Source organism: Ursus arctos, unplaced genomic scaffold (genome assembly GCF_023065955.2).
Source record: "Ursus arctos isolate Adak ecotype North America unplaced genomic scaffold, UrsArc2.0 scaffold_7, whole genome shotgun sequence".
Classification (NCBI taxonomy): Eukaryota; Metazoa; Chordata; class Mammalia; order Carnivora; family Ursidae; genus Ursus; species Ursus arctos.
This window is the reverse complement of record NW_026623089.1, coordinates 18,580,965-18,607,898: the sequence shown is the minus strand read 5'-3', so window position 1 is coordinate 18,607,898 and position 26,934 is coordinate 18,580,965. Positions and strand designations below refer to the sequence as shown.

The window sequence follows — 26,934 nt, the reverse complement described above, 5'->3', positions numbered from 1 at the left end:
TCAAAATTGGGAAAACTTTTACAGTCCCTGTAGTGTGAGTTAGGATTCCAATTTTTCCACATCCTTGTTAATACTTGGTATAGTCTGGATACCATATTCTTTGATATTGCTTCCTACCACTGTAGCCCATCCTTTGTCCCCAGGAAAAAACCTTTTTTTTTTTTAATAATATATTTTATTATATTATGTTAGTCACCATACAGTACATCCCTGGTTTTTGATGTAAAGTTCGATGATTCATTAGTTGCATATAACACCCAGTGCACCATGCAATACATGCCCTCCTTACTACCCATCACCAGCCTATCCCATCCCCACCTCCCCCCGAAGCCCTCAGTTTGTTTCTCAGAGTCCATAATCTCTAATGCTTCATTCCCCAGGAAGAAACCTTTTATACCTTATCTATAAATTTTGTGGTTTCCTAGGATCAAGGTCTTTGTTACAGATGTCCTGAGTCTAGCCCTGAACTCACTGCCCCCCCCCCCCTTTGTACTGTTCGTGCTGATCATGGTCTTAGGAGTTATCAATATACTGATGATTTCCACATTTGTTTTTATCTCAAACCTCTTAGTTCCAGGATTCTCTTCTTCAACCTCTGTCCACATGGAAATTTTCCTACTAAATATTTCTTGAATGTACCCACCTTATCTGTTGTGTAATATTTTAGTGTAAGATCAAGTCCCACCTAGTTACTGTAATAGTCTAATTGGTTTCCTGCTTTTACTCTTTACCTTGAAATCCATTCTCTGTACAATACCATGAGAGAGATTAAAAACATAGATCATGTTACTCTCTTAAACCATTGAATGGTGTAGAAGAAAATCTGTGCTCATTATGACTACAAAATCCTGCATGATCTTGTTCTTAACTACAGTCTGATCTCGTATCAGTGAGACACTGGCCTCCATTTAGTTTGTCTGTCTCATAATGTTCTTGCATTATTTCAGCCTTTACATCTTATTTTCTCTTTACGGAATGCTTTTTTTTGTTGTTGTTGTTGTTTCTTTTCTTTACCTGACTGTAAGCACTTTGAGGACAGAAACCATGTCTGTTTTATTTATTCAGCACTTAGCATGATGCCTGGCACACAGAGGAGTTCAATAAATATTTTGTTAAATGCTTATATGAGGTAGTTGTAGTATTTCTTTTGCTTGAAGTCGTCTTTGGACTACCATTTAGGAACTGTTTATGTATGCCTTACTAGTATTCATCTTCTTTACGTATATCATTTATAAAAATGCCTGAATAAGTAAAGTTTCTGTGCATTGCTTCTTTACCATATTGCCAGAGCTGTGCTTCAGAATAGTCTCTGGCTCCCTGCATCTTAGGCCTAATATACTTACAACTCATTTACCTTTTCTTTCTCTTTTTTGTTTTCTTTTTTCCTTTTTAATTTTTTTTTACCTTTTATTTTTCTACAGTAATGTTCACCTTTGATTCTGTAATACATGTCAGTTGTGTCACTTATGTTTAAATCTTATCAGATGAATTACAAAGTAATGAAATTCTTTATTTCCAACAAAGAAACTATTGGAACTGTCCTTTTAATTTAGCCCTCAAATTCTAAGAGCAGTAGTGTGACATTAGCACACTACTACTTACTGGATATTGGGAGGTTATACCTCAGACTTATGGTAGCATGTCTGATAACATTGCAGATATTTTTCCTCATTCCATTTGATGTAATTTCTCTTTTTCTTTCTTTTTTTTTTTTAACTAAAAGGTCAGTTTATGTTAGATACGATGACAAGTAAAACTAGAGTTACTGAGTATTTTGATGTATAATGGCTAAGCTTTTGAACTAATTCTAGTTATCTTTTGACTTTGTCTAGAAGACAGGCAAATGTATGCTTAGGGTGTTCCTGATTTACCCACCATTATTTTATGAATGATAATTATATTAACTGAAGTGTACTTAAATGTATTTGTATTTAAAGAATCTTTTCTTTCCTGGGAATGTTTATGAAATATGTACCTTCTCAAATTGAATGGTATCTGTGAGTGGGTATATTTTTTATCTGATATTGAACAAGAATGAGAAAAATCTTTTCCCAGCCAATATGAATTGTTACTCATTTATTTTTTAAAAATTGTTGTTTTCAAAATGTTTTTTTTCCAAAATGTGGTTTTTAAACTTCTTTATTGAAAAAACTCAGTGTGCTTTTTTATAATTTACATATGGTAGATTTGTATTGACCATTGTATTTTTTTGTTTACATTTTTCTTTTGAAATAATTTTAGACTGATGGAATTTATAAAAATAGTACAGGGAGTTCTCTTGTACTTTTTACTTATTTTCCACCAATAATAACATCTTACATAACTATAGTACAATTATCAAAATCAGGAAATTGACATTGATACAATACTATTAAATAAACTACGGTCTGAGATTTTACCAGTTTTTCCATGCAGTCTTCTTTTGGAGGGGGGGGATGTTGCTAGTCCTATGAAATTTGAAAACTTGTACAGATTCTTCTTCTTTTTTTTTTTTTAAGATTTATTTATTTATTTTAGAGCAGGAGGCAGAGGAGCAGAGGGAGAGGGAGAATGAGAATCCCAAACAGGTTCCCTGCTGAGTGCAAAGCCTGATGGATGTGGGGCTTGATCCCAGGACCCTGAGATTATGACCTGAGCTGAAACTAAGAGTGGGGTGCCCAACTGACTGAGCTACCCAGGCATCCCAAAAACTTGTACAGATTCTTATAACCACTACACAAAGTACACAGCTGTTTCATCAGTTCAAAGAAGCTCACATATGCTACCTCTTTATAGTCATACTCTCATCCAGCCCTAAGCCATAGCAGCCACTGATTTGCTCTCCATAAGTTTAATTTTGTCACTTAAAAATACTGTATGAACAGAATCATACAGAATCACACATGCCAACTTTTTGATACTTTTTCACTCAACATAAGGCCCTTGAGATCCATCCCAGGTTTTGTGTGCAAGGATAGTTTGTTCCTTTTCCTTTTTTATTGGTGAACAGTGTTCTGTTGTATGGATGTACCACAGTTTATCAGTTCATCCAGTAAAAGACATTTGGGTGGTTTTCACTTTTGGGGCATTACAAATAAAGCTGCTATGAATGTTTGTATACATGTTTTTATGTCAACGTAAGCTTTCATTTCTCTAGGATAAACACCTATGGGGTACAGTTTCTGGGTTGTATGTTAAAGTGTATGTTTATGAGAAACTGCCAGATTGTTTTCCAGAGTGGTGTACCAGTTTACATTTTCATAAGCAATGAGTGATTTATCCAGTTTCTCCACATTTTCACCGGTACTTGGTATCATCCATATTTTTTACTTTAGCTCTTCTAATAGATGTGTAGTTATATTTGCATTTCCCTAATGACTAATGATGCTGAACATCTTGGTACATATGTGTATTTAGTGGGGTGTCTCTACAAGTCTCTTTCACCTCTTTTCTAATTGGATTGATTGTTTTCTTACTATTTAAAGGACTTCTTTATATTATTCTGGATACATTTTCTCCCATCCTGTAGCTTCTTTTCATTCTCTTCATAGTCCTTTGACTAGAGAGAGAACTTTTCTTGGACCTTTTTTTTTGTAGGTATTATGGGCTTCTCTACGGCCAGGCCAGGTTATGTGGGAAACAAGAACAAAAAAAAAAACAAAAACAAAAAACAAAACCAAAACAGAGAACTCACCAGCAGGTTATCCTTCAGCCAGAGTCCCTAGCCACTGTACCTTCTTTTCTCTACTTTTCAGAATCTTCTGCTAGTTGCTTTATGTATTTTGTGCAAGGTTTTAGGTTATAATTAATGGGAGGAACAGGGTGAAATGGCTTATTCCATCTTGTTTGGAACCAGAAGTCTTGTTCGTTATAATTCAGCACCTAATATTGTAAACCTTTCACATCCACATTTAAGGTAAGACTAAGGAATATATTTAGTATGTGTGTCCTATTGATGTGTTTTTAAAAAATAATTATTATATGTAGTCATCATTGTAGTCTGTACCAAGAATAGATTTTATTAGGCTAGTGCTTTCTCACTTTCATCTTCCCTCCAGTCCTCCTTCCCATAGATTTTAGGAAATTGTAGCTATTTTAGAAATAGCTAAAAGTAATGTTAAGTGTATTATAAGAACAAGGAATTTTTTTTTACTTTTTACATCCAGTTTGCATACAAGATACAGTTCCTGCAAGGAGTGATTTGAAATATGAAACAGTGACCTGGAAAACTGTCGCCACACTTCAGTATGTGGCCTCTTCTGTTAAACTTTTATTGAAACACAGCCTCACGTAGTCATTTACAAGTGTCTACAGCTGTTTTCATGCTAAAGTGTTGGAATTGAGCACTGGTAACAGAACATCTGGCCCTCAAAGCCTAAAGCATTTAATATGTGGCCCTTTACAGGAAAAGTTTCTGACCCCTGGCTTAGAAGGTATTGAGGCCTAAAGTATTGTAATCAGCGTCCTCATACAATTATGATTTAGATAGCTATCTTTGAAATACACCATGGTATAGTGGAAAAAACATATATGGGCTTAGAGTCAGACCTGGTTTTGAATTTTTCCTTACTTACCAGGTATCTGACTTTAGTGCTTCAATTTTCTTCTCTATAAATTGGAAATAGAGGAATTCTTCTACTTAGGAATTTGAAGTTAAGAATTTTCATAATTTAGAACATAACTAAGTACCTGAGAAAAATTTTATCAACTAAGACCTCTGCCAACAGAGAGCATTGGTAATATTTGGTATCATTTTTGGACAAATGATAAAAATGGACTCAAACCAAGTGGAGACACTTTTAATATCTTCCTTGATGTGGTTTTGAGAATTTGAAATAAGATAAAAAGTTCATGTCAAGTGCTCTGTGTATGGTAGTTATTAGGTGGTAGGGAATAGAGGAATATTCTGGAGTGATGAAGATCCCAGTATAAAAACACCATTGCTAGGCTCAGCTTAGTAATTGGTGCAATTTTATGCTTTTTCACTAGATTTTAAGCATTTTTAGAATGGGTACTGCCTTTCTGTTACATAAGTGGGTACAAGAGTCAAATTTGGTGCTAATGTAACCTTCTCTTGCAACGTTCTAAAGGGATTTTTTAAAAATCGAATAGTTTATTTCCAATAAATATGAAAGATTACTCCCAATACTTTTTTTCTTGTCCAAAAAAGTTTAGTGGTGTCACCTGATTCAGATCTGAGTTAGATCCAGAATTTAATTTGGGACTGTCAAGTCATTTGTTAGTTGTGTTAGACAACATATATTTTTACTGGATGTGAAAATTTTTTAGTTAATAGTCAAGCCTGGTTAGTTAGTTAATTCATTTCAGTATGGTGATGTCAAAGTCCAAATTCTGTTCTCTGTAACTAGTTATATTTTTTTGAACAGTGCCTGAGCTGTATATCAATAAATCTCATTAAGAATAAGAGTTATAGGATGAATATGTGGGGTCAGCTCAAATCCATCACTATTGCAGGGAAATCAAAGAGCTCAAGTATCTCTAGTATGAACTTCAACTATATTTTGTTATTTATATATTATGGGAAGTCTCTTTTCAAACTTCAATGGAAACTTGAAATTATTAGTAACTTGTTTTGTCATTAGTACAATTTCTTTCCTGACCCACTCTTTCATCCTCAATTTTTATTTTTTTATGGAACCATTTTTAATTTTTATAGTAGTATCATGTATGTAACATACAAATATTTATGTAGTTCTTTGATTTTCATTTTATTTTTTTAAGTAATCTCTACACCCATTGTGGGGCTTGAACTCACAACCCCGAGATCCAGGGTGACATGCCGTACTGACTGAGCCAGCTAGCCACCCCCTCAATTTTCATTTTTATTTTTATTTTTTTTAAAGATTTTATTTATTTATTTGACAGAGATAGAGACAGCCAGCGAGAGAGGGAACACAAGCAGGGGGAGTGGGAGAGGAAGAAGCAGGCTCATAGCAGAAGAGCCTGATGTGGGGCTCGATCCCATAACGCCGGGATCATGCCCTGAGCCGAAGGCAGACGCTTAACCGCTGTGCCACCCAGGCGCCCCTACTATTGTATTTCTTAAATATTATTCTAAAAATGAAAATTGAGGGGTGCCTACTATTGTATTTCTTAAATATTATTCTAAAAATGAAAATTGAGGGGCGCCTACTATTGTATTTCTTAAATATTATTCTAAAAATGAAAATTGAGGGGCGCCTACTATTGTATTTCTTAAATATTATTCTAAAAATGAAAATTGAGGGGCGCCTGGGTGGCACAGCAGTTAAGCGTCTGCCTTTGGCTCAGGGCGTGATCCCGGCGTTACGGGATCGAGCCCCACATCAGGCTTTTCTGCTATGAGCCTGCTTCTTCCTCTCCCACTCCCCCTGCTTGTGTTCCCTCTCTCGCTGGCTGTCTCTATCTCTTTCGAATAAATAAATAAAATCTTTAAAAAAAAAAAAAAAAAGAAATACAATAGTAAATATACCAGTGTTCAGATTTGGTTATATCCTGTACTTCCAAAGTTGATAAGCATTTGCTGAGACATTTCTTATTAAAACAGATGTTTCCTAGATTCCTCTTCCTAAATATTCCAGTTCAGTGGTTTAGGATAGAGTTTGGGAATTTATTTTTTTAAAACAAATATCACAGGTTTATTTTATTTTTTGTATTACAGAAGTTTGGGAAACAATAGGAGATCAAGGATTCCATCTTAAAAATGCCAATTGTGTGTTTAGAAAAGTGTTATTTTTAACTCATAAAAATCCTTTTAAATCTAATTATTAAGCAGTTTTAACTCATAAAAATCCTTTTAAATCTAATTATTAAGCAGAAGCATTAAAGTTTTGCTAGTATATTTCGTGTGAGGCTAGATTGGTTCTTTAATATGTAACATCTTTTTTATACCATCTGCATCTCACTTTAAATTCAGTACATACATATCTTGCTAAATAGAAATTTGATTTCAGAAACTTGGCATAATGACATTTCTTACATACAAATTGATAAGAAATGTCTGTATTTCCATCATCTGTGTATATTTCCCATTATTCACTGTTGTATCATTTTAATGTGCTTTCATTTTGGCTTATCAGCATTGCTTTCTCAATCAGTACCTCTGAAGGTTTTCTTAGTCTTTCTCCATTGTAGCTCAAAATAGTTATTTTCTCTTTTTGAAGGGGTGGTGAGTAGTGGAGAGATAATAACTTTTCTGATGCGCTAGCAAAAAATACCATGTTTATTTAACTGTAGAACCTTATAGGCTGATAAAGTTCAAACTCTAGTCTGGAATTTACAGATCATTAGTCTTCTACCCAGCTCCTAGTATTCTAGGAGTCTTCTATCTGGAATTTACAGATATTAGTCTTCTACCCAGCTCCTAGTCTCCACCCGAGACTTTGCTTCAGCAAAGTTCCACCTTTTCACTTTCCTATGGCAAACTAAGATCATTCCGTATTCTTGGCCTAAGTTACCATTTCACTGTATCTACCTGGACTGCGTTGCCACCTTGTCTTTACTTGCTTGTACTTCTGTACACAACCTTTCTGAGCCCTTTTCACTGATGTCAGTTTTCTCAAAAGAGCAATAGCATATGTCATTGTCTGAGGGTTTACTATACTATCTTATGTTTAGTTGTTATATGTGAGTGTTTTGGCTGTCTAATTAAACTGTAACCTTGTATAGGGTAGGGTTCATATCCTCTGTATAGAAATTCTTAGCACGATCCTGTGCACTTAGACTACCAAATACTTTTGGTAGTCTCATAAAATTTTAACTTTTTTTTAACTTCTTAAGCTAATCAGGTAGGATTTTAATCATTTTGTCTTTAATCTTTAAGCCCTACCATCACATAAAGATCAGTTACTTATAAAATTAATAAATTTCAGAATACTTAGGGAGGACAGACTCCTTCACAGCCATTTTACTCATCTTTTCAGCCTTTGTAGTTCCTTTTGGTCATTTTACCAGTGAACTTTTTCTACTTTTTAGAACTGTTAAGAATCCTTATCACCATTCAGTTTCTAGTTTATAGACATCATTGGAGATTGACCTTTGTTACTGTTTCTCAAGGTGGTCCCTAGATCTACCTGCATTGGAATCACCTAGAATGCTTATTAAAGTACAGATTCTTAACGTCCTTTTCCCTAAACTATTTGCTGTGCTCCATACATATTTCACTTTGCCATTTTGTTCTTTTGTGAGATTGCTCTTGATTCTGTCATAGCCTTTGAAATCCTTTCTGTTACCTAAAGCTGTCTGGCAATTAGTTGCACATAGAGCAGTTTTAGTGTAGTGGTTAGGAACACAGGCTGTGGATATATACATTGGAATCTCAACTCTGTTGCTTTTCCAAGATCACAAGGCCAGCTACTTAAAATTGTTTCTGTGCATTGGTGTCCCTCTTTAAAAATTAGGGACAACAGTTTATCTCATAGGGCTGTTACATGTATTAAATTAATATCTGTACATTTTTTACAGTAGTGCTTGTTCATAGAAAGCAGTCAAACATTAGCTGCTATTATGATTTCTCCCATTTTTCAGTTCTTACAAACTTATAGTAACTTGTATGCTTACCGTACCTCTTCCTGTTAGATTATAAAGTCCTTGAAGATAGGGGCCTGCCTTATCAATTTTTATAGTTTTTCAATGGATTTTGCATAGTAGAAAGTGTTCAGTAAATATTTACTGCATCACATCATAGAAAAATGGCCAAATTTTCAGTAAGATTGTTTTTCAGAGCCCATTTACTTAATACACATTATAATCTAATTTAATATTCTTTTTGTATTGTATTTCAGGAATTCTAATGAGTCATTGACCAGCACCATTTTACCAGTTGGAACAAGTTATCAGAAATGGGCATAGTGCTTTTAGATCCAACATGTAACAGATGGCTATTACTCCATGGTGATTACTTCTTCAAGCCAACCCCTTTTTTGATTGTGTAGGATCTTTGTCTCTTCATCTTTGAATTCCAATTACTGTTGTTGGCAAATAAAACAAAGGAGTTCATGTAGTTTTTGCCCAAGCTTGAGTCACCATGAGTAGTAGTTTAGGAAAAGAAAAAGACTCTAAAGAGAAAGATCCCAAAGTGCCATCAGCCAAGGAAAGAGAAAAGGAGGCAAAAGCCTCTGGAGGTTTTGGGAAAGAGAGCAAAGAAAAAGAACCTAAGACCAAAGGGAAAGATGCCAAAGATGGAAAGAAGGACTCCAGTGCTGCCCAACCAGGAGTGGCTTTTTCAGTTGACAATACGATCAAACGGCCAAATCCAGCACCTGGGACTAGGAAAAAATCTAGCAATGCAGAGGTGATTAAAGAGCTCAACAAATGCCGGGAAGAGAATTCAATGCGTTTGGACTTATCCAAGAGGTCTATACACATATTGCCATCATCAATCAAAGAGTTGACTCAATTAACAGAACTTTATTTATATAGCAACAAATTACAGTCCCTCCCAGCAGAGGTAGGCTGTCTAGTAAATCTCATGACACTGGCTCTAAATGAAAACTCACTTACCAGTTTGCCTGACTCTCTTGATAACTTGAAGAAGCTGCGGATGCTTGATTTACGGCATAATAAACTGAGAGAAATTCCTTCAGTGGTGTATAGGCTAGATTCTCTCACCACTCTTTACCTTCGCTTTAATCGTATAACTACTGTGGAAAAGGACATCAAAAATCTGTCAAAACTCAGCATGCTTAGCATTCGAGAGAACAAAATCAAACAACTACCTGCTGAAATTGGTAAGAGACCTTGGGTTACTACTATTTGTAGTATTTGTTATGCCAGATAATTTTGTTAAGTGATTTTCCATATCAGAAAATATGATACTTGCCTAAAAATAGCTAGTTTCTAAATTTCATCTTCTATATGTTTTACTTTAATTATTTAATTTTAGCAATGTTAGTGTATGGTTTGAGCTTATTTTATAGACTCAAGAAAGTGAGTTAGAATATTGATGTAGTTGTTTCAATAAACCTATTCTGCTTTCATTTTCACTGGAGAAAAGGTGAATTCGTAGCAATAAAAGGATGTTTCCCGAATTTTTAACTTGTTACCACCTATTATAAAAATATCTAAATAGTATAGTAGGTTCATTAAGGCTACATTTTCCAGTTCTTTCACTTTTCCTTCTTTATCTGAAAAATGTTTGTGTAAATTCATGTGACTTTTCTACCTGATTTACTACAAAAGATTGGCATATCAGAGCCTTGTTTAAAAAAAAAAAAAGCAAAAGAATGGTAGTAGTATAAAAAATAAGCAATTTGATTTTTTGATTAGGGAATATAGCAAACTTTGACTTACCAGTTTTGAGAAATTGATAAAGGTATTTTTGGGCTCGTTTTATAACATTTAAAAAAATGGACGTAAAAGTTAATTACGTAACTTTTTAAGGAAGGTTTTCTTATGAAAGGCAGATATATTCTGAATAAAATAGGTGATTTAAAAATATTGTTGCTTGAGCATTGCTCTTATAGTGGGTGACAAAGGAAACTTGAGGCACTGCAGCTTTGCAGAGAGATAATATTCTGTAGGTGTGTTTAAAAATTTATTTAGCTTTGAGAAAGATACAGTTTAAGTTTTAGGTATGGCATTTTCTACATTTAACTCTCACCAGACACACAAAATCTTAATTTAATTTTGGTTTCATGAAACGTATTTGGAAAATCCATGATAGATTTTCTCAAGCAATGAACTTATTACTTTGAAAATATGACTCACTTATACGATACTAAAATATCCTCAGGAATCTGAACGGAAATACTCCTTTTCATGTCTTCAGATAGAAATGCGGTTGTTGATTGACTTTTGATTTCATACCAGATTCAGTTAAAATTTCACCATTAATATGGTTCATTCTGAAATAGAATTGCTAAAGAAAAAAGAAATGCTAAATTTTTACATAGAAATATCAAAATATTAAATGTTATTTCCTGGTTTTGCTCTTATTGTTTTGGGTGTGTGTTACCCTCCATCTGAAAGTGTTGGCTTATTTCATGAGACTCCTATTAAGGATGTCTTTCCGTAGGGATGTTATCAAATTACCTAGGAATTAAGAATGTACATTTCTTATGTAAGAAATTATAGCATTTTATTTATTTTTTTTTAAAGAATTTATTTGCGAGAGAGTGAGAGAGTGAGCGAGCATGAGAGGGGGGAGGGTCAGAGGGAGAAGCAGACTCCCCACTGAGCACGGAGCCCAGTGCTGGACTTAATCCTGGGACTCCAGGGTCATGACCTGAACCAAAGGCAGTCACTCAACCAACTGAACCCCCCGGGCGCCCTGAAATTACAGGATTTTAAATGTACTTCGGTTTGTTCTTAGCATATAGATACCGCATTTTTACTAAAGTGAATGTATTTTTAAAAATCGGCAAATTTTATTTAATTAAATGGTTTCTGTCTGCCTAATCTATGACCTTTATTCCTAAATTTGTAATTTTAAAAATAACCTTTGAGTTTGTTTGAGGAGTACCCTCACACAATTAGTAGCATTATTAAAGTTTGTGTTCTTGTAATTTTTGTATTTCTGTAAAAATAGTTACTTCATAAATGTTATTTTATTCCAAGCAGGCATCAGATAGACAATAAACTGCTTTTAAAGATAAAAGTTAATATTTCTTAAAAGGGGCTAAGATTTGTAAGGTTTAGCTTATTAGATGCATGGATTTGGGGCAGACGTTGCAGAAGTCTGCATTATCTTTTCCCTATAAAGGACACGAAAATGTCCAGTAAAAACAATATAATCATCATAATAATAATGGCTGTTGTTCGAGCACAGTATGTCATATGGTATACTTTGCATATTTTATCTCATTAAGTTCTTACAGTAACCCAATGAAATAGACACTTCTTCCTCCGTTGTATTGAAGTAGGAACTGAAAAGATAGAGAGATTAGATAATTTACTAAAAGTCGTACAGCTAGGGGGGCACCTGGGTGGCTCAGTCGTTTAAGTGTTTGTCCTTGGCTCAGGTCATGATCCCAGGGTCCCAGGATTGAACCCCCCAGCTCAGGCTCCCTGCTCAGCGGGGAGCCTGCTTCTGTCTCTGCCCCTCCCTCCTGCTCTGCTCTCTTGTTCTCTCTTTCAAATAAATCTTAAAAAAAAAAAAAAAAAAAAAAAAAGTCATGCAGCTAGGAAGTCAGGATTTGAACCTAGGTCTTACTGTACTGCCCCCACTAGTCTAGAAGAGTGGATCCCACTCCCAATTTATGACTTAGTAGTCTGACAGGTTCAGGGAATCTGTACTTCTAAAGAATAAGCTCGGTTATTGTGTTTATAGCTGCAGTTAAAAGTCATTGCATTAGGTTTTTTTGTTTTTTTTGAGGGAGGAGGATGTTAGCTTAGTAAAGATATAATTCACATACCATACAGTTCATAGATTTAAAGTGTACAGTTCAGTGGGTTTCAGTATATTCAAAGTTGTGCAGCCATCACAAACAATCTTAGAACATTTTTATCACTCTATAAAGAAACTCTGTACACTTTAGCAGTTACCCCTTCTCTGTTTTCTTGAAACCCCTTAGCCCTAGGCAGACACTAGTTTACTTTCTGTTTCTGCAGATTTGCCTGTTCTGGACATTTCATATAAATGGAATCCTACAACATGTGGTCTTTGGTGACTGGCTTCTTCCACTTAGCGTGTTTTCAAAATTCCTCCAGGTTGTAGCATGTATCAGTACTTCATTCCTTCTTACTGCTGAAGAATACTCCATTCTATGAATATACCACATTTTATTTACCCATTATCAGTTGAACAAATTTGGGTTGTTTCCATTTTCTGGCTGTTGCAAATAAAATTACTATGAACACTTGTGTCCGAGTTTTTATGTGGACATTTGTTTTCATTTCTCTTGGATTATATACCTAAATGTAGAATTACTGAGTCATATGGTAACTCTATGTTTAACCTTTTGAGGAAATTCTAGACTGGTTTCCTAAGTGGCTACACCTTTTTATGTTCCCACCACAGTGTATGAGAGTTCTGTTTTCTCTACATCCTCAACATCCTTGCTATCGTCTTTTTTATTATAGCCATTCCATGAGTAAGAAGTGGTATTGTGTGGTTTTGATTTGCAGTGTTTTGATGACTATACATTTGTTTTTAATTTTTGAAAGCTATCTTTTTATTATAAAGGAAAGTTATTTTCTGTGATGCAGATCTTGCTTTACCGCTTTTTTTTTTTCTTTTTTGAAGATTTTATTTATTATTTATTAGAGAGAGTGCACAAGCAGGGTGAGGGGAAGAGGGAGAAGCAGACTCCCCACTGGGCAGGGAGCCCCATGCGGGACTCAATCCCAGGACCCTGGGATCATGACCTGAGCTGAAGGCAGATGCTAAACCGACTGAGCTACCCAGGTGCCCTGCTTTACTGATTTTTTAATTACAAAAAATAAAATCCTGAGCCCCTTTGAGAATGTTTACAAATTAAGACCCTTGGGCAAAGATCAAGTGAAATGGAAATTTGACATTTTTTACAGTTTTCTATGCCTTTTTTTTTTTTTTTTTTTTTTTTTTTTTTGCGGGATGGAGGGTCAGAAGGAGAGGGAGAAAGAGGATCTTAAGTGTGGGCCTTGATCTCACAACCCTGAGATCATGATCTGAGCCAAAATCAGGAGTCAGATGCTTAATTGACTGAGTCACCCAGATGCCCCAAAAAGTGTTACATACCTTTACTATAGTTTGACTTACTGCTGTAACCCATAACAGGAATTTACAGTTCAAAATACATGATAATTATCATTTTGTTAAACTTCTCTCTCTATATATTCACATTATTATAGATATATATTAGATTTCTATTATGATAATAAATCCTTATTTTCTTGTCATATGAGTACACCACTTTGAGTCATGCCATCTAGCAGTATATTTGAGGAATATGAGAAATTAGAAGTTCTTGAAATATAGCCTGTTGTTTAGTTTAAATAATATATTTGGAATTCAGTCATTATACAAGCTGCGTTGCTTTCTAGGGAACTATATTGAAATCAGAACATCTATCTGTTTAAGCATTAATGGCATCTTTATTAATGCTGTGTGATTTCACACCAGTGGTACATATTCACATGTGTGAACATTGGCAGAAAACAGTAAAAGGATACTAAACAGACAGTAAATGTAACCATATGAAGAGCCAGAGATAATACACCAGAGTAGCCAAGAAAACTCTTCATTTGGTAATATTCATTTACCTTTCTTTTTGTGTGATAAGGCATGGACACATAAAGTAAATGTCCTGTCTTTTTGTGTTAAGTAGTAGATGGAACTCCTAGTCATTGCTTTCTTTTTACCATTTGTAATCTTGAAAGAGACTCTTCATTGTACACCAGGGCAATCAAGAAATTGTGTTTTGAGAGGGAAGACAGGAAATAATCACTCCCTCTCCCTGTAACCTCTACTGGTTCTGTTGAGTTTTATGTTAAAGCTATGCTTTTGTAAATTTTTTTTTTTTTTATTTTTGGCCTGGGTGGATTAGAGTTAGGGCCATCAGGTAGTCAGTTTGAATAATTAATTCACTTTAGGGAATTCTGGACAATGAAGTTTTAAAGGATTTTAATCTTCTAGGGAAGGAAATGGTTGCTCATTGAAACCAGAAAAAAACTCCATCTTTATCTCTTTCGAATATTCCTACAGTTTTCCTTCTTTGAATTATGGGCTAGTTTAGGATTTCTTTATTTAAACATGAACCCTTTTTTTATTCTTTATAAAAACAGCTAAGTTAGAAGGAATATATTTTTTAAAAAATTTATTCTTCCTACATTGTATAATCAATAAAATGCTACATCATTTATATATAATATACAATTTCATGTGAATTTGTCAAAATAACCCATTTTGCTTATGAGAATGACCTGATATGTTAAAATGTATGCTTTTTGGGAACCCATAATCATTTTTCCCATTTTAAAGAAACAACTCTCACAGCATTCAGATCTATAAGAAATTAGAATCAGCAAAATTTTTTTACCCATTTGACACAGTAACAGTTACTGAAAACAGAATTCCTACTATACTGACGTACTACTATGTTATATTCTGTAAGTTAAGTGATATAATCAACATATAAAAATATATCATCAATATCTATATAAAAATACTAAGGACAGAACCAGCAATTTTTTAAGTTGAAGGACCTTAGAGATTTTAATTCCCTATCATTTAATTTTCTGAATTTTTGTAGATAATAAATGGTAGGTTTTCAATAAATGGGGTTTGAAGGGAATTTAATGAAGCCCAGTACTATTACCCATTTTTTCAATATTAACTCAAATTTTAACCCTTAGTCCCTAAAATTCTTGAAATTCTCCCAGGACTGCTAGGAGTGATAAAATTGCTTTTGTGGTCCAGGTAACATTATTTAATGGATCGCCTTTGAGTGTTTGTACAAGTGCTAATGAGTAACTTAGTTTGGCAGGAAAAAGAAATCAGAAAAAGGATTCATGGTCGTTAATAAATAACTCCTTTTGACTGGGAATCCTCAAGAGATTCTAGAGACGTGGACATGAACTGTTAACTTATTGTCATCCGATTGTCAGGTGTTTCACTGAACAACAAAAACCTGTAAAAGTTGTTATTGCTAAAGGAAGCAATAAGAGAACAGAAAATAACACTTAAGCTATCTTAGAAGGGTTTGATAGGATCAGAGAGAGGATACAGTTGACTTTCCACCCCGCTGAGGTATAGGGAATTGTGTTCTAATGACAGCATGCTACCCATTCAAAGGAGTATAGACACTCTTGCCCATGTTGCCTAGTTGCAGATGCCCTTGATTAGAAGAGCTACTGAAATCTTCTTTGCAGTGAAAAGGAGAATTAAGCTTATAAGACAGACTTGAGTAATGTAATGGTAGAAATTCTGATGTAATTCCCTAAATATGTTCAAGCTTGTATGATAGGTATTTCCAGCTTTTGTTAATTATGTAGTTTTATAAATTAGTATGATTTGATGTGATTTTTTTTATACAGCTAATCTCTGAATACTTGAAAATATTCCTGTAAGTTCAGGAACAAGAATTGAAAATTTTTTTTAAGATTTATTTGGGGGGAGGGGCAGATGTAGAGGGGAAGACAGAATCTTAAGGCGAGTTTCATGCCCAACCCAACACGGAGCCCCACTCAGGGCTCAGTCTCATGACCCTGAGATCATGACCTGAGCCAAAACCAAGAGTTGGGTCGCTTAACCAACTGTGTCCCTGGGTGCCCCTAGGAACAAGAATTATTTTTAAGATATAAGCATCTTTGGGATGCCTGGGCAGTGTAGTTGGTTAAGCGACCAACTCTTGGTTTCAGCTCGAATCATGATTTCAGGGTCATGAGATGCCCCGAGTTGGGCTCCATGCTGGGTGTGGAGCCTGCTTAAGATTCTCTCTCTCCCTCTCCCTCTGCCTCTCCATCCCTCTAAAAAAAGATAATTAACATAAAATAAAATATAAGCATCTTCAGTATGACTCAAAAGTGAAGGTCATATGACTTCACAGGGTAGGTCACAACTTATGAAACCTAATTGTTTACCAGTATTTGAGTGCCTACCATATACATTTTTAATAGGACCTTTTTGTATTTTCCTAGATTTAATTTAACCCGTACTAAAATTTTGTTAAGGAATTTGTATCTCTATGCAGCCTGGTTATTGATCTGTAATTCTCTTTCTCTCTCTCTTTTTTTTTTTTAATAGTTTGCTCTAAGAGTAATGCTGGCTTCATATCATAGAATGAGTTGGGAAGTATTCCTCTTTTGTGTTCTAGAAGAGTTTGTGTAGAATTAGTAGTATTTCCTCAAATATTTGGAAGAATTTATCAGTTCTACAATCTGAGACAGATGTTTTCTTTGTAGGAAGGTTTTTAATCACTGATCTAATTTAATTTAGTTAGTAGATACAGAGTTATCTGAGTTTTCTACTTCTCAGTTGAATTTTGTAGTTTGAATCTGTCAGCATTTATCTATTTTGTATAATTTGTTGAATTTTTTGGCATAAAGTTCGTAATAGTTCTATATTATTCTTTTAATGTCATCAGTATAATTTGTAATCATGTCTTTCTCTCATTCTGCATATTGGTAATTTGGTCGTCTTTGATCAGTCTGGCTAGAGATACATCAATTTTATTGGTCTTTAAGAAAAAACGTGCTTTTGGTTTCATTTTTTCTATTATTTTTTTCTTTTGTTTTCTCCTCTTTATTTAGTTTTTTCTTTAGGTTTAATATGCTCTTCTTTGTTTACTTTAAGTTATTAGATTGATTTCAAACCTTTCTTTTCATTATATAAGCATTTCATTATAAATCTCCCAAGTACTATTTTAGCAGCAGCATGCAAATTTTGATGTTGTATTTTCATTATTGTTTATTTTAAAATATTTTCTAAATATCTCTTATTCTTAACCCATGGATTATTTAGAAGTGAATTGTTCAACTTTCAAGTATTCAGGAGATGTTTTCCAATATTTTTGCTACTGATTTATAAAATATGGCTTGTCTTAATAAATGTTCTATATACAGTTGAGAAGTATATGCATTGTGTTGGGTTTTTTTGGAGCAAGGTCACAGATTAATTGATAATATTCATTCTATACTGCTATCAATTTTCTGTCCACTGTTTTCAATTAGTGAGAAAATAAGTGTTGAAATAGCCAACCATAGTAACAGATTTTTCTCCCACTAGTATTATTAATTTTTGCTGCTTATATTTTGAAACTGTTATTACTTGTAGATATACTTAGGATTTTTTCCCCCCAGTGAGGTTACTTATATCATTAAGAAATATCTGTCTTTATTTCTGGTAACATTCCTGGTAATTTTTTTTTTTTTTTAATGAATCCTGTTTTAATGAATCCTCTGATCTGTTGTTAATACAGCCACTCCAGCTTCCTTGTTAATTGGTACTTGCATTGTATATCTTTTTCCATTCTTTCTCCTATTTGTGTCTTTACATTTAAAATGGTTTTTTTATAGATAGCATATAGATCTTGTGGTTTTTAATCCTGGCAGTTTAAAAAAAATTTTTTAATTTAAGTTTTAAGTAGTTAACATACAGTGAAGTATTGATTTCTGGAGTACAATCCAGTGATTCATCACTTCCTTACAACACCCAGTGTTCATCATAACACATGCCCTTCTTAATTCCTATCACCCATCTAGTCCATCCTGCACCCACCTCCCTCCATCAACCCTCAGTTTGTTCTCTCTTGTTAAGAGTCTCTTATGGCTTGTTTCTGTCTCTCCTTTTTCTTTTTCCCCTTCCCATATGTTCATCTGTTTTCTTTCTTAAATTCCACATATCAGTGAGATCATATTACTCCTGGAAGTTTTTGTCTTACTTGAAGAGCTTAGACCATTTACATTTAATATAGTTTCCAGTATGATTTGATTAAATCAACCATCTGTTTTTCTGTTTGTGCCATGCCATATGTTATTCTTTTTTTCCCTTCATTTCATGCCTTATTTTAGATCAACTATTTTTATAAAATCCATTTTTCTCAATTGTTGGCATATTAGTTATATATGTCTTTGTTACTCTGCTTTAGTAGCTGCTCTAGTATTTACAGTACATATCATAACAGTCTCCATTCAAATAATATTATACCACTTCTCATATATCCTAAGAACATCACACAGAACACTTTTACTTCTTCCATTCTTTGTGCAATTATTGTCATACTTTTTTATTCATACATTAAAAATCCCATAATAATACATTGCTGTTATTCTTGCTTTAAATTTTATGTTTTTTAAGCTTTTCACTTTGAACAAATTTTAGACTTACAGAAAAGTCGTACTGGTTTTACAACCCTGTGTACTCATCTACCCCTTACCCAGCTTCCTCTGTTATTAACAGTCTACATAACCATTATACAGTGATTAAAACCAAGAAATTTACATTGGTACAATACTATAAACTACAAATTTTATTTAGATTTCACCAGTTTCTTCACTAATGTACTTTTTCTGTTCCAGAATCATACATTACATTTAATAGTCATATGTCTGTAGTCTCCTTCAACCTGTGGAAAGTTTTTTGAAACTTTCGAAGAGTACTGCTCAGGTATTATATAATAGATCACTCATTTTTTGTTTATATTATATTTTCTCAGGTTTGAGATTATGTGTTTGGCAAGAATGCCACTGAAGTAATTATGGTGCTTTCCCCAGTGAATCATATCAAGAGATATATGATATTGATACGACTCATTACTGGTGATTTTGATGTTGGTTATGGTGATTTTGTTGTACTGCTCTACTTTAAAGTTAATAATTTTTTCTTAATAATTACCCTAAGGAGTGCTGGTTTTAGTCTATGCCAATATCTTGTTTTTCCTTAATCTTCTGCTCCCTGATTTTAGCATTCATTGGTGGATCTTGATCTACCCTGAAACAATTATTACTGTATTCTAATGGTGATTTTTAAAAATTTCTTTTGCATTAATTGGCATTCTTCTACAATAAAGAGCTGTCTTTTCTCTCCCTCATATATTTATTTATTCCATTACTTAAATTATATCAATCTGGACTTATCTATTCTGTGGGTTCCAGTCCAATATTATTTTTATTATTTTATTGCCCAGTTTATTCCACCTTTGGTTATTGTGGACTCTTTTAGGTTGGTTCCTGTGCCTTTTGCTATGCCATCATTCTTCTTCATTATCTTTCAAAGAAAAATGCAAAAACAAAAACAAAAACAAAAAAACCTCTTTTATAGTTAGCCATAAATTTACCATTTCTAGTACTTTCATTTTTTGTGTAGATCTGAACTTGTTTTCTTTTTTTCCAAAGAACTTCTTTTAATATATATTGTAGTGCAGATATGCTCATAATGAATTCTCCAGGCTTTTGTTTATCTCAGAGCCTTTTGCTTTTATTTTTGAAAGCTATTTTTCTTAGTATAGAATTCTAGTTTGACAGCTTTCCTTTTTTCTGTATTTAATTTAATTTATTTTTTAAAATTTTATTTGTTTATTTGACAGAGGCAGCAAGAGAGGGAACATAAGAAGGGGGAGTGGGAGAGGGAGAAGCAGGCTTCCTGCTGAGCAGGAAGCCTGATGCGGGGCTGGATCCCAGAACGCAGGGATCATGACCTGAGCCGAAGGCAGATGCTTAATGACTGAGCCACCTAAGCGTCCCTTTTTTCTGTATTTTAAACTTCTCTCTCCTATCTCTCTGGGTTTTGTTTGGTTTTGTTTGTTTTTTCTGGCTTGCCTAGCTTTGGGCAACAGTTTTGCTATTATTCTTATTTTTGTTTCTGTGTCTAAGTCTTTTTCTCTGTATATTTAAAAAATGTTTTTCTTTGTCCCTGGTTTCCAGCAATTTGTTTACAATGTGCCTCTATTTGGTGTTTTTCATGTTGCTTCTGCTTGGAGTTTATGAGCTTCTTGGATCTGTGGGTTTATGGTTTTCATCAAAGTTGGAAAGATTTAGGCCATTATTTCTTGAAATTTTCTTGATTTTTGGCACCTTCTTTGCTTTTTTAATTCTGTGGATTTCTAACTACATGTATATTAGATCTCTTTATGTTACCTTTCAGGTCACTGATGTTTCTGTTCATTTTTTATGTGTGTTTTAGATTGTTTCTATTACTATTTTTTTATTGCTATATGTAATTACTTTTTCAGTGTCTAAATCTATTGTTAATCCCATGTAAATGAAATTTGAATTTGAGATACTATATTTTTTTGAGATTTAGTCTGATATATGGTCTTTATTTTTATAGTATGGCCCTTTTGGGATTTTGTTTTCTGACCCTTCTAACTTGGCAGCACTGAAATTCCAAAACTTATCCACTATAGATGGCAGCTGTCAAAATCTCTGCCTGGCTCTTTAGCCTTCTAGCGGTTGTTTTTCCTCTGGGCTCTTGCAGTCTTCTCTCCCATGGGTGTACTTTTGGAGTCAGTGAAAAATTTGAGGGGTATGTATATGCAGATTTTGGAACTCCACTCTTTGTGGTTTCCTCCTTTCCAGGATATCCAACCTTGAATTCCAGACACTGTTGTAGACCCTAGACCTTGTCCTCTGGCTTCTCAGGCCAGTGGGACTCTGGCTTTCTACTTGAGATTTATTTTCTGCTGCCAGATTTGTGAGTAACTTCATGGTAAAAGCCTTAACAAATGTGGATCATACCCAGTGTAATTTTTTATATAAGTTAGCTACTGTTCATAAGAAAGTACTCTGAAACATAGCTCTTAAAACAACACTCGTTTACTGCTGTCTTACAGTTTCTTTATTCAGAATCAGACATAGCTTAACTGGATCTTCTGATTCAGGGTTTCCTCCCAAGATCTCTCACTCAGGGTGGTAGCCAGGGCTGGGGTATCGTCTGAAGGCGTGCCTGGAAAAGGATCCGCATCTGAGCTCATGTGATTGTTTTCAGGATTCAGTTGCTCGAAGGTTTTTGGACTAAGGTCTTCAGCTTCTTCCTGGCCGTTGGCTGGAAACTGCCCTCAGTTCTTTGCCACATGGATCTCTCCAGCATGGCAGCTTGCTTTATCAAAGGGTGCAAGCTGAGAAGGCAATAGAGAGAGTGGTAGCAAGATGAGAGCACAATCTTTTGTAACCTAATCACAGATGTGACATCTCATCACTGTTCTTACATTCTCTTCATTAGAAACATGTCACTGAGTTCAGTGCACATTCAAGGGAGGGTTAATTATACAGTTACACATGAGACAGTGTCATTGGGGCCATCTTAAAAGTCTGCCTATCACAGTTCCCTTTTTGCAAGAGTTGAATTCGTTCTAGTTTCTGCTTTGAGTCTCTCTGCATGCTTTTGTATAGTGTTTTTAAAGTAATTTATCCAGGACTCCACGGTTACCATTAGCCAGAAGACCAATATTTGTCTCTTTGGATATTAACCCCAACTCCCTCTTTGGGACAGAAATGTTCTGTCATGACAACATTTTCTTCAGACCTGTATTTTTTTTTTCCCTAATTAACCAAAAATTGTTACCTATATCACTGATATCTCAGATTCAGCATGATCAAATATAACTCCTCACCAAACACCCTTCTTCCTTTTGGATTCTGTTTCTCTCTTTTAATTGCATCATTATCTTTTCTGTCAACTCAGGTTCAAGATCTTGGAATCAGGATTATTTCCCCCTGTTCTAGATCATTTCAAAGTGTGGCCTAATCAGACAGGTTGCTGGCCAACCAATGTTTTTGTCACCAGTTTGGCAGGTTAACAACACAAATTGAAAGTAAGCATTTAGAATCTTGTATAACAATTTGACATTGCCAGGAGGGGCGCCTGGGTGGCTCAGTCGTTGAGCGTCTGCCTTCGGCTCAGGGCGTGATCCTGGCGTTATGGGATCGAGCCCCACATCAGGCTCCTCCACTGGGAGCCTGCTTCTTCCTCTCTCACTCCACCTGCTTGTGTTCCCTCTCTAGCTGGCTGTCTCTCTCTCTGTCAAACAATTTGACATTGCCGGAACATCCAAAAATGCAATTTTGTATTTTACAGAATATTGGTCCACAACCACCTGTGAAAAAAACAAAACCCCTTCATCATATATAATTTACCACATTCCTATTGCTATTTCCATGTTTAGTTGCTTGTGTAGTGGGCCTCTTCATTAAGGTGCTTTTGATGATTCACGGTAGGCCCTCATACTATTTTATGCGAGCTAACTGCAGTAGCTTCCTAATAGACTGTGCTTCCTAATTCTGCCTTTTCCAATCCATTCTTTCAAATCTATGAGAAAATAGACTTCTCAGAACAACATTCTGATTATCATGCTTGTTTAGAAACTTTAAATTGTACTTTTCTACCTGATCAAAAAGTTTGATATATAGGACTCCAGATCTCTTTTCTTCTTTTCCTTTCTCCCTTTCACATGTCCTGTGTTTCAGTACACATATGTACATGGTTCCTCCCTGCCACTCTATACACTCTTTTATTTCCAGCTGTCTTTCCTTGCTTTACTTTTTTGTTTACAGCAGTTATCACTTTATTTCCTTATTTTCTGATGCTTCCTTTGGTGCATACTAGGATGTAAGCTCCTTGAGAATCGACTTTGTTTTGTTCACTGCTTAATTTCTAGTAGGTACACAATAAATTTTTCTTGAGTGATGAAGTGAATGAGATGGTCATCCTAAAGATAAAGAATTTTGACAATGAAAGGCCTTGAAGATCTAAAATGGTTTTTTAATGGTGAAATTTCATAAGCAGCCCTCTCTGGCTTCCATCAAATCACATGTTGTCTCCTGCTAATTGTAAGTTTCATGAAAAGAGGTATTTAGTGTCTTGTGGTCTCTTTGTATCTTTAGTGCCTAGTATTGTGCCTGGTAAAGAGAACAGGCACATAGGAATTTTTTTCAGACTGATTAATGCTCTTAGAGCAATAATTTGTCTTCTGTTTTAGTGACACAGTGTATTCAAATCTTCATATAATAATGTTCCTTTGTTACTGCTTAAACCCCAGACATTTAGTTTGTCACTTATTTAATCACATATTTGTTAAACTACTCTGAACAAAGCCATGTATAAAATATTTTTAACAATTACTGAAAGTCAATGATCTTTCTAAAAGAAGATGTGAAAAAATGGGAAACTTGGAAAAGTTCCAAATAATCCTCAGCAATTTGGTATTTAAATGCATTTTAATAACTTGCAATCTTCAGAAGGGGAAAAAATTTTTTCTCCTCCTAAAATCACTCTTCCGTTGTTTGATGAACATTAGTTTTACATCTCAATTATCTGACTTCCATATATCAGGCATCATGTGTTCCACTTCTTTTTGCATGTGGAACGCTAACTTTCTGTATTACAAAATGAAAATGGGTTTAATATATTAGAGTAACCTGGGAGACTGTATTGCTCAGAGAAATAGCAGGAAGAATGCCAACAAGAGTCTAGACAGTGTTGTCACCTTTGAGAAGGAATATGTCAGCATGCTTCATTGTCTGGATATAGGGTAATGTCATGCTTAAAAAGTCTTGGATATACTGTGCAACCCTTGCCTCCTCTAAAGACAAGGCAAAAGGAAAATAACTTTTTCAAAATGGAATTAATTTAGACTTTAGAGAACTTCCATAGAGGAAAAAAACACATTTTACTAAACTATGTTGAAGATTATGCATCTAACACAAATTTAAGAAATGACTTTTTCTGTTTTTATGCCATGGTTCAGTTTGAGGCATGTCCAAAGCAGGAGCATGGACCAGAGACATTTTTTTAAAACTTTTTATTGATCATAAATGTACAACGAAGAATGTTTGCCAACTGTATAATATCAGTATCCAAATGAGAAAATAGAACATCAATACCACCCAGGAGACCCTTCTTTGAGTCACTCTTCCCATCAAGAGTAAACTTAGTATACTGACTTCTATGAACAAATATTAATTTTCCTTGTTTTTATATAAATGGAACCATAATCTATGTATGTTTTTGTGTTTGAGTTCTTCCTCTTGGCATTATTCATCATAATTAGTGTATGTAGTTAGAGATTGCTTATTCTTATTATTGCATAATATCTCATAGTGTGAATATGCCACAATTTATTTATCCGTTCTGTTGCTTGGTACTTTGTAATTTGGGGCAGATACAAATAGTGCTATATGGACTCATTTCTGTTGAATATATCCCTAACAAAAGAATTGGAACCCATGATTTTTTTGCCTAATTTCCTTACATCGCTTCTTCTTCTTCTTTTTAAAGTATCTGTGTAGTTTCTGACCATCTTTTAAAATCTGGCTTTTCCCAATCCACCCAGCCAGAATCTTGCTTCTCCATTTACCCATCACTTTTTTTTTTTTTAAAGATTTTTATTTTTAAGTAATCTGTACATCCAACGTGGGACTTGAACCCACAGCCCTGAGATCAAGAGTTGCATGCTCCAGTGACTGAGCCAGCCAGATGTCCCCTACCCATCACTTTGTGTATGTGTATATACCTCCTACTTTTTTTTTTAGATAGGCTCCACAAACTCATGACCTTGAGATCAAGACCTGAGCTGAGATCAAGAGTCAGATGCTTAACTGAAGAGCCACCCAGGTTCCCCTATATACCTCCTACTTTATGTTTACAACATTCTACTTATATATTTTTATGTAGATCTTAGTTTTTCAGGATAGATTTTGTTTTTTGAGGGCAAACATTATCACATTATTATTGCTTTTCCAAAAGGTTCCCTTATATCCCGTAAAGCTATACTTTCAAAATATAACCACCATTGCTACATACCTGTTAGAATGGCTAAAATCCGAAACACTGACAACACCAAATATAGATGCAAACTCTTACTCGTCACTGGTGAGAATGCACAATGGTACAGACACTTGGAAGACAGTTGGCAAATTCTTTCAAAGCTAAACATAGTCTTACCATTACAATCCGTCAATCATGCTCCTACTTATTTACCCAAGTGAATTGAAAACTTATGTCCATACAAAAAACTGAACACAAAATGTTTTTAGCAGTTTTATTCATAATTGTTAAAAATTGGAAGCAACCAAGATGTCATTCAATAAATGAATGGATAAACAAACTGTGGCACAACACAATGAAGTATTGTTCGGTGATAAACGAACTATCTAGCCACAGAATGACATAGAGGAACCTTAAATGCATATTGCTGAATGAAGGAAGCCAATCTGAACAATGCTACTACATCTTACATGATTCTGGCAAAGGCAAAAGTAAAAGATCAGTGGTTGCTAGGGGCCCTGAGACAGGGGAAGAGGGGTGAATGTGTAGGTGAAGCATGGGATTTTTAGGGTAATTAAACTATTCTTTCTTTTTTTTTAAGATTTTATTTATTTGACAGAAAGAGTGGGGGAGAGGGAGGGAAAATCTGAACCAGACTCCACTGAGCACAAAGCCTGATGGGGTTCTTGATCCTGCAGCCATGAGATCATAACCTGAACTGAAACCAAGAGTTGGATGCTTAACTGACTAAGCCACCCAGGCGCCCCTCCTTAAAACTATTCTGTATGATGCCTGTAATGATGCGTACACAATATTATATATTTATCAAGGCCCATGGAACTAGACAACACAAAGAGTGAATGCTAATGTAAAATATGAATTTTCAGCTAATAGTATTAATGTATCAGTGTTGATTTATCAACTGTAACAATGTACCACTTAATGGAAGATGTTAATAGGGGAAACTGTGTGCAGGGAAGAGCATCTATGGGAACTCCGTACTTTCTGTGCAGTTTTCCTGTAAACCTAAAACTGCTATAAAAACAATAATAAAAAACACTGTTATTACAATTACCACTCCTTTCTTAGTCAAAGCTGAACTCTTTACCTTAGCTTGCAATACTATAGGTGAATCTGACCTAGGGCTATTTTTTCTCCTACCACCTGATCCCTTAATCATGATTTTAGCCACATTGGTTTTCTGTTGTATTTTGAACTGCTCTCTTGCCTCATAGTCTTTGTGCTTGCTCTTCACTCAGCCTGGAACATTCTTCCCCCAGAATTCTCATCGTTTCTTCCCTCTCCCATTATTTAGGTCTCTTTTCTTTTCTTTTCTTTTCTTTTCTTTTCTTTTCTTTTTTTTTTTTTAAGATTTATTTATTCCAGAGAGAGAATGAGAGAGAGAGAGAGGGCACGTGTGAGTGAGGGGAGCGTCAGAGGGAAAGGAAGAGAGAATCCTGAAGCACAGGTCTGTTTGCAAATGCTGCTTCATCAGCATTTTTCCCTTTTACTTATTATCAACACCTCCAATCTCCTTCCCTCATCACACTCTTTTACTTTTATCTTGCTTTATTTTCTTTTATAGCTCTTAATACTTCCTCACCTTGATTATATGTTAATTTGTTTTTTCCTTATTAAAATATAAGTTCTATGAAGGCAAGCATTTTATCTTTTTTTTTTTCTCTTACTGTATCCTTGTCCCCTAGAATAGTGTCTAGCACATGGTAGGTGTTTAGTAAACATTTGCAGAATGTATAAATGAATGAAGTCCATGTTCTCTCTGTAGGCAAGTGTGTGGGAAGTCAAATTTAAAATCAAAAGATGGCTTAGTGTGG

General features: G+C 34.7%; 1 protein-coding gene across 2 annotated transcripts in view; it reads left to right on the top strand.

The window, feature by feature from the left end:
* Positions 1-26,934, top strand: part of SHOC2 (SHOC2 leucine rich repeat scaffold protein) — a 91,799-nt gene that overhangs the window by 34,484 nt on the left and 30,381 nt on the right. For both annotated transcript variants that reach the window (XM_026494097.4, XM_026494096.4), the window contains exon 2: positions 8,763-9,707. In XM_026494097.4, the coding sequence (XP_026349882.1) occupies positions 9,005-9,707 (703 nt within the window). In that variant the 5' untranslated portion in view covers positions 8,763-9,004. The remainder of the gene's footprint in view (positions 1-8,762; positions 9,708-26,934) is intronic.